General features: G+C 33.5%; 1 protein-coding gene across 1 annotated transcript; it reads right to left on the bottom strand.

Annotated features, from left to right (window-relative positions):
• Window positions 1–274: 274 nt before the first annotated feature.
• Window positions 275–3,729, bottom strand: LOC111776224 (brassinosteroid LRR receptor kinase BRI1-like). The gene is made up of 10 exons (XM_023655659.1): window positions 3,356–3,729; window positions 3,145–3,242; window positions 2,762–3,005; window positions 2,102–2,680; window positions 1,772–2,020; window positions 1,525–1,685; window positions 1,358–1,434; window positions 1,133–1,280; window positions 898–1,047; window positions 275–801 (listed from the first exon to the last, which is right to left on the bottom strand). The coding sequence occupies exons 1-10, from the start codon at window positions 3,528–3,530 to the stop codon at window positions 559–561; spliced, it is 2,124 nt and encodes a 707-aa protein (XP_023511427.1). The 5' UTR covers window positions 3,531–3,729; the 3' UTR covers window positions 275–558.
• Window positions 3,730–9,391: the final 5,662 nt, after the last annotated feature.

Below are 9,391 nucleotides of genomic sequence, written 5' to 3'. Positions count from 1 at the left end.
ACCTTTTTACACTTTTTAGACTCGTTCTATACTTCCTAGTATAAAAGTCAAACTAACTCTAAACGTCCTAGGACGAAAGAAAAATGCTTCTCGAGAACTCGTTTCATGCCAGCATATTCTTGCTGGGACGGAGCCGTATGAGGCGAGAGTCTCACGCACCGTTCTTTTGAGAAGAGTGTGATACTACCACCTATCAGCCCCAACGAGCAATCCACAGAGCTGCACTTCATCGTACGGGGGCAAAGAGAAGAACTTTGACTCAAATTTATACGCGTTTTTCGATGAATTTTAAAAATATATTCACATTTTCAGGAAAGTTTTGTACAAAGAAAGATTACAAGCAAAACTGCTCTGCTCTTATTAGCAAATGGTTGGCTATGCAGAGCACTGAACTCATGTTTCACTCTTATGAACCCTTTTGTAGGGATAAAATGGAAGGGAAAAGAACTAAAAAATAAGCCTAAAATGGAGGGAGGAGGAGGGTAACCCCATAAACAACCAAAGAATATACGAAAAAGCCACACGACTTGAACGCACTCGTCGAGCTAGTCGATGTTGTTAGTCGAACCCTGATGAACGGCTCCACCTGCCTTGCAAATAGTCCTCCATTGAGATACTCTGCTCGATGCTGCTCAGGGAGAGCGAGTCGTCATCGACGTCGAGCAATGCAACATTGAGATGTGATTGAATATCGGATCGAGGACATACTTCATCGTCTAGAGCGTTGCAATCCTCTACAGCATTGATCTGTTGCCTTGCCCACTTGGTTATATCTACGTCGCCTTGGAGAAGTTTTAGAACCTGAAATTTCGAGACGTGAGAACGAATCGACGACCTGTTTCTCAGATTTGGGCAAGAATTTAGTATCATCTATGAACAATGAGAGATGTGACTTACATGGCTCATTGGAGGCCTAGCTCGTGGAGTGCGTCTGATACAAAGGCTAGCTGCTAAAACGACACGCTCCATCTCGTCCTTGTTGTAGTTACTTCCCAAGTTAGGATCGAGTAACCGAGACACCTTCCCGTCGATTAAAATTGGCCTTGCCTGGATGATAACATTTCATTTCAGAATGAAATACATTAATAATTCAGAAACAAAACCGAATCCTATGAGTTCTCGAACGACATACCCACATGACTAGGCTTTCTTGTCCTTTCGGATACTCGGTACTTATCGGTTTTCTCCCAGAAAGAAGTTCAAGGAGTACCACACCATAAGCATAGACATCAATCTTGTCACTTACCTTACCGTACATGAAATACTCCGGAGCCAGATAACTGCAACAAACGACATTAACAACATTGTCGAAAACTATAGCAAACCGAAACATTGCATATGGCTTAGAGATACAAACCCGAACGTTCCTGCAACATCAGTACAGGTTACGTGCGATGATTTTGATGCTCGTTTCGCCAGCCCGAAATCTGATAACTGAAGAAAGAAAGAGTACTATGAGGATCTAGAAACTTAGTACATATAGAATCATGTCTACTAGAAAATAGATGCATCTGTTTGTAGCACCTGCGGTTCGAAATTGTCAGATAACAAAACGTTCGACGATTTAACATCCCTATGGATCACGTGCTGAGAGTCGCTGTGAAGATGATCCAACGCCTCGGCTACACCGACGGCTACGTTATATCTTTTGCTCCAGCCAAATGCGTTCGAACTCTTTCCATTCCCTGGTTTATGATGATCAATGAACTTCAAATTCAAGGAAGTTTGATATTTGTTGAAACAAAAAGGCACAATTAGAGGTTGCTAATACCATGAAGGATATCTTCAAGGCATCCTCTTGACAGGAAATCATAAACCAACAGGAATTTACTATCTTCAAAGCAAAATCCCAAGAGAGAAATGATATTCTTGTGGCTTAAGGACGTAATGATCTCGATTTCCACAGAGAACTCGTTTAGAACGTCTTCCGATGGCTTCAAGATCTTGACAGCAACCTCGTTGTCGTCGGGAAGACGACCTCTAAAAACCTGGCTGCTTCCTCCTTTCCCTATCAAGTTTTCTGGAAAAAGAGGCAGTACATTCACAACAAGACTAAATTTACAAAACTTGAAGCATAAGTCATGGAAAAAACAAGACATACGAGGTAAGAAATTCGACGTTGCTGTAACGAGTTCTTGATAACTAAACAATCTACACGACGACGAGTATTTATCATGAAAACCTTCCAATTCTTTCGGTATGGAACTGGGGTTGGGGGAGAGCGAAGAAGTCACCGGTTCAGAACCGACCAGAACCATAGCTTGACCAGATGTATTAGAATTGCAATCCAAAGCAGCAGGGTCTGAAGCAGACCGGTTAGGCAACCTCATTGCCCATTGAACTACAGAGATTTGCTTGGCCAAGGCTTTGTCGGACGAAGCTCGTCGACCGGATTGATCAGCATGGCGAAGAAGAGGCCAACCGGGTTGTACTTCAGGCGATTCCTTGATCAACTTAGTAATTGAACTCGAAGCTACCTCAACTTTTTGAACAGGAACAATGGCAAAAGATTCATCATGTTCATCTCCATCACCAGAAGATATCACTGCAGATTGTACCAAAGAACTCGACTCCGATCCACAAATCGAACAGTTCGGTTTATAAGAACTATCCATTACGCCTTTTGCAAATCCCTGATCCGAATCCTTACCAATTCCCAGATCACTTTCAACTTTATTTCCTATTAGATTTGCAGAAATCAAATTCAACTGAACCACAAAAACACTTCAAATGAAGAACACACAATGAAAATAACACAAACCTTGGCAGTCCCCTGTAGCTACTGCAGCTCGTTCAAATGTCACTTTCCCATTATGAACAGCGAGTACCCAACAATGTTTGGGCAATTTTTTAGCGCAGTACTTGGCAACCGAACTCGATGAACGGATTTTATGGTGTTTTCGAGCAGTCCCAACAATTAAATTAGATGCAGAATACGATTTTGCTTCACGAACTAAGATTTTTCTAGCCGATGCTCCCCTGCAGATTTTGAGCTTCAAATCCACCTGCAACATTTGGGCCAAAATCGTCTAGTTTACAAGAATTTTCGATAATCATCACACAGATTAACAGATTTCAATCTTCATCCAGAAAAAAAAAAATGATCAAAACGAAGAAATCGGAAGCAATCGGAAGAAGATTAACCTGTTTCAAGTTACAGAAACCTTCATAAACAGCAAGAACAGAGTCGAACGTTTTCACAAGAGAAAGAAGCGAAGATTTCCCATCGCGATTAACGATTTCTACAGAACCCATTTCACAAAATCAGTAAATCTCACTAAAACATTGAACAAAACTCCGAAATCGCACTAACCCACATCAAGAATTAAAACCTAAAACACAAAAATCAACTCACCATCGTTGCCAAGAACATGAAGAGCGATCACAAGGTCACCCGGTTGAGCGACCTTAACCAAAGCCCAAGTTAACAGCTCTCTACTATGGGAGTCTAATTTCATGCCCACAAGCACAGAACGGCCGGAATCAACTTGCAGTGGCTCGCCGGCGACCCCATTTTGGAGCAATCTCATCTTGTAGGTCGAAATCAAGCCACGATTCTGTAAATTTGTGGGTCAAGTTCCGCCGTGTTCGTGTATTTGGCCGGTGGGCTAGGATCATTCCGTGTTGATTTTAATTTATATGATCAAAAGCATCGGGAAAGAAAGCGGGAGAGAGACAGGTTCGGAGTACAGCGTGCGTCCGTTTGTTCGCTTTTCAAGTTCGCAAACCAGCCGGGAAAGTGACTTAAAAAACAAATTAAATAATAAATTTAAAAGTTCGAATGCAAGTGAGAAATATTCCGCTGCATCCGCTCCCATTTTAATAAAAGTTTTAACTAATTATAAAAAATGTGAATTATTTATATAAGTTTAGTCTTAGATAATAATAATAATAATTTTTATGCAAAAATTATATTTTAATTTGGTTATTAGTTTTCAACCCTATCAAATTTTTGTTTTTATAGTTATTAAAAATTATGTTTATAGTTTTTTTTAAATATAATAATTTAACCGGTCGAAATAGAAATAAATGCGTAGAATTTGAGAAAAATTAAATATTTTTTATTACATAATTTCCGTAAAAGACAAGAATTTTGAGTATGTCTCATAATAATGAAAATTTGGCAACCATTCTCATACATGATCGAGAAAAGAGTAGCTATGATATCATAATAAATAAATACACGGACGTTTAAGTAATTTTTTAAATAATTTTAAAAAGTGAAAAATTATAATAAAAGTTTTGGAATAATGTAACCTAGTGTTTTATGTCAAAATTTTAATTAAAAATAATATTTTATGTCGGTTGAATTATTTTAACCGACCGCTTTATATTGAAATAAATACATATTTAAACTATAAATTATATATATATATATATTTTTTTTTGTATATAATAATGTTCTTAATTGATAAGATTTTTTAATTGTAAAAATTTTAAAATAAAAAATAGCGGTGGGGCCGTCGCTTCCAATAAATGGCAACGACCGCCGTCATATTTTTGCTTCCAAAATATTTTAAATATAAAAAAATTATTTTTAATGTTTAAAAAATTTGTTCTTTCTTTATACCAAATTTGTAATAATTTAATTTTTGTAAAGAAATATTAAGGTAACATTTAATAACCATTTTTTGTTTTTAGAAATTACTTTTGATTTTTCATAATTTTTTAACAAAATATTCAAATTTGTAGTCAAATTTTAAAAATAAGTAAAATCCAAAATAATTAAATTTGCAAATTGGTTTTAATTTTGTAATTTTTTTTTTTAAATTAAAGCCACCAGCCGTTTGTTTTAAATCTTAATCAAAGCACGTCCTAATCACTCTGTTAATTAAACAATAATACAAAGAATAAATCCCCAATTCCAATCACTTAATTAACAAACATCTCGTCATTAAAATGACGTCATTGCTCTTAATTATTCTAATATTTATTATACCAATAATTGATTAATATATATATATATATATGACATGGTCTTTTTGGTGGGAGAAAAACGTGGAATTAAATTAATTGTGACAATTTTTCCATTTTTATTTTTAAGAATTTAAATCAATTAACAAATTCAAACATATTAATATTAATAAATATTTGATTTTATTAAATAAATTGAATAAATAGTATAAACAACTAACTAATTCAGACATATATTTTATAATAGGATTGATGTAAAATTATTATTTAATAAAAATTGTTCGAATTAAATAAATTTATGATTCAAATAATTATGTTAGGTCTAAAAAACGTGTCTTTACTCGACCAATTCAATTAAGATACATTTTTTTAATAAAAATATTGTTAAATCGGACATTTTATCTTAAAATATTTTAAAATTTTTAAAAGTTTGAATAATATTCTTAAAATTTTCATTTAATATTTTTATTAATTTGCTTAATTTAAAAAAAATAAAAAATAAAAAATCAAATTTTTTTGTGGCGCCAAAGGCAGGGACAGCGGCGTATGGGAGGTTGACTTGTGGACTACGGAGTTGGCGCCAAATCCGATTAATTAAATCCGTGACGTCGGTGAAACCACCCCTCCGTAACGGTGCCACGCTGGCGTCCTCGAAAGCAACCCTCACGTGACCTCCGTACACGTGGCGTGTTCCACGCTATACTCTGCGTTGTGGGCCCTTTTCTTTCTAGCCTCTGGTTCCGCTGTATCACGTGCACCTCAAGCTGCCGCCCACGTGCATCACTTTCCCAAGTAATTTTTTTTTTTCTCGAGCCACACTACAAATATAGTAAACACTTCCTCTTTCGAAAAATAAGCAACTTGAATTTTAATATATCTTTAATTTTTGTCATAATCGCATTTTCTCCAGACGTTTGCAAGTGACTGTGCAACGCTCGCTCTTATTCAGTAGCATATAACTCCGAGTAGAAAAAATTGACGACCAGTCGCACCCCCATAGTATATTTTAAGACATTTCAAGTCTACTAGGTGTAAATATGATTTTGCCGAAACGTCATACTGTTAGAAAATATAATAATTAAACTATACATCATGAAAGTGGTAAATGAAAACGATAACATAGTATAGCATGAAAGGTTGGCATGCAGCATACATGTAATTACGAACAGTATGTTCTAGACAAACACGACTGTGATACATAGTAGTGTTATCGTTAAAGCATCTCGTCATTTAGACATATTTACTTTTAGGAAAAAGATAATTTTAAATAGGTGAAGGATTTTTAAAAATATATAATAATTAATTAAAAAGAATGTGGATAGATTAAAATTAAAATTGGAAGTTAAAGAATAATTAGGAATAAAACTAAAAAATAATGCCTTAAATGAAATTAAATGGATGGGTGTCGGTGGGTAAAAGTACGTGGGTTTCACGTGCACAGAGGTATCAAATACAAAATGATACATATAATTTTGTTTTTTTTTTTTTGTTTTTAAATAATAATAGTTATTTTTTAAAAATATATTTTGGGTTTATTTCATTTCATAATTTATTTTAATTCTACCGTATTTATTATATCATTTATGTATTTTTTTTAAATTCAACCCATGACATTTTTATAATTATTTGAGTTATACTCAAATTAATACATATAAGATTATTTACGTTAGGACTATTAGAATCGTTACTATATATATATAGAATAAAATTGCGTTTAATTTTTAAGATTTTTTTCTTCTTCGAGCAGGAATATCAAATTTTGTTGTAGGTCGGTTGGATTTTATGTGTCAAGTACTATTGCACGTGCACATGTTTAAATATGTTCATAAACCAATAATCATGATTTTTTAATCGGTACAAAAAGGAAATAAAAAACGACTATTTGGATTTAATGTGTTAATATTTTTTTATTAACAAAAATCTAATTATTTAATATGAATTACTTAATTAAGGTATTTTAATATAATGTTATATCAATGGCAAAATTGAAAATTTTTAAAGTTATGAATCAAATTGTAGACTTTCCAAAGACTAGGGACAAAATAAAAATAAAAATAAAAATAAAAATGTTGACTATTTTATTTAAAAGTAGTGAATGTAATTATTACAATTCATGTTTGACTTTTAATATATAATTAAAAAAATAAAATAAATTAAAAAAAAAAGGCAACACTTCTCACGTCAACAGCCAAAAAGAATCGTTTTCTGTCGGTTGCCATTAATGTTTATGTAATAATTAAAAGAAATTACTTTAAATATACATAAAAAAAACAATAATATAATCAATAACTCGAGCCTTTTAAAATAAAAATAATAAATAAAATAATAATAATAATAATGGTTACTGTTGGATTGGATAATGATGCAACAAAATCTAGCCGAATATTGTGAAAGATCTAATGATCCTATGATTCGGTTCATGATCAACGGCTCAGATCTCACCATCCATTCTCCAATTACTAGGCTAATAATTGTTACAGATCTTTTATAGATCTAATGATTTCATTGCATTTATATATATATATTTTTGTGAAACATATCAAGTTGAAGCTTCATATAGACATTTATGTGCTAAATATTTATTTTTTTGTTTTTCATTTTAATTTTCGATTTTATATGTTTAATAGTAAATTTTTTTATAAAAAAATTATATTATCCATGACTTTTGTTCGGGTGATGAAACTCATTAATAGTCTGAAATTTTTAAGGTTAAACTACAAATTTGATCGATAAAAATTTGAATATAGTCCATATGATTTGAAAAGTTATAATTTGTTTTTTTTATGATCGGATGAACTTTTATCACTAGTCTCTATAATTTGATAAAACTCTGCACTTGGCTACCCAGGGTACACCAGAGGTGCGTCCTTCACGGTCCCCTCGCACTAGGGAAAGGTCCTCTCAATGCTCTAATGCCCACACTGGATATGGACCGAACTGTCTCACGACGTTCTGAACCCAGCTCACGTACCGCTTTTATGGGCGAACAGTAAGTCAGTTCCAACCACTGACCATAAGAACTATTTATAAATTTTAAAAATAATAGAGACTAATTAACACATTTTGAAAGCGAAATTTAAATGAAATGTCGAAACATTTTCGCAACGTCAAAATCCACGACCCAAAAGAAGAACATCAGGCAGTTGTTAAGCCAAAAAGACAGATGAGCTACACACACAAACCAATAAAATGAAGGAAGGGAAATGAGTATGTAATTTACGAAACCTGGTGGCAGTTAACTCAAATGATTCTTGCTTTGCTTCCTTCATTAACCTCCTAATAACTTGAACAACAACAAACCCAAACAACTTTTCTCAATCATAATATCAACTAACCCTTCTTTTTAAGATCTTTTAACCAACTGAAAATGAAACTAAACTTGATCTTTGTAGCTTTGTGTATATCTAACTCTAAAATTTTATAGTTTGACAAACAGTTCGATAATCTGCAATACACGAGATCGATCGAGGACCTTGAATTCCTAAAATACACAACAATATCAGAGTAACAAACAGTCTAATGACTTTTCAAATCAAAGAGTAATTTTAAAGAAATGTACCTATTCTAAGAACGAAGTGAATTCCAACATTCCATTCCTAGATAACTTATAGATCTTCTATACTGAGTTGGTCTCTACTCACAAATCCATTAACATCACTTTATGATTCGCCAGCCATTAAAAGTGTACACACATCTTCTCTTATTATTCTTCCGGCTAGTCCAAGCTAAATCAGCAATAATGGCAATTATCAAAGCAATTCAACAAGGGGTGTAAACTCAATCCGAGAACCTAACCTGAACTAACCCGAACTATAAGGATTGAGTTTGATTTTTCTTAAAAACCCGATCCAGTTCGGGTTGCGTACAGGTTCAGTGGGCAAAGAACCAGGTCAATGAAACAATTTTGGGTTGGGTTGAATTACCAATCCAACCAACTCGAATTTTTAGGTTGGTCCAAAAAATTCTCTCAACCCAACCCAGACAACTATATCCTAATTCCATAGTCAAATTTGAAAATGAAAGATTTGCATGAAGTAGGAAATAACAGAATATTAATAGCAATAGCCATTAAATGATGAGCTGAATGAAAAAATTTCAGTAAATAACCACAGATATTAGAAGGAAAGTGTGCCAAATGATAATATAGTTACTATGCATTCCCTGCTTTGCGCGTTAAATTTAGAACGCCTATGAACACAAGTACAGGTTACCATATATGTAAGAGGTCAAGACCAGGAGAGAACAAATAACGAATCAATCCAACAAAAGGAACGCAAAAAGAACAGAATGGAAAAAGACAGTCACCAGAATTCTGACTAAAAACTGAATCTTTTAGAACTTGAATTTGCAAGACCCATTTATTGGTGTATTAAAACGAATGAAGGTCTATCTAATGCCAAGAGCCTCCTACCTAGAGTCACTCATACAGCTTGACAATCATCTTAGAAAATATAATCCAACATTATTTGCTATTGAA

The sequence above is a fragment of the Cucurbita pepo genome, chromosome LG01 (genome assembly GCF_002806865.2).
Source record: "Cucurbita pepo subsp. pepo cultivar mu-cu-16 chromosome LG01, ASM280686v2, whole genome shotgun sequence".
Lineage (NCBI taxonomy): Eukaryota > Viridiplantae > Streptophyta > Magnoliopsida > Cucurbitales > Cucurbitaceae > Cucurbita > Cucurbita pepo.
Note: the sequence above shows the minus strand (reverse complement) of the source record. Positions and strands in the feature narration are given on the sequence as shown.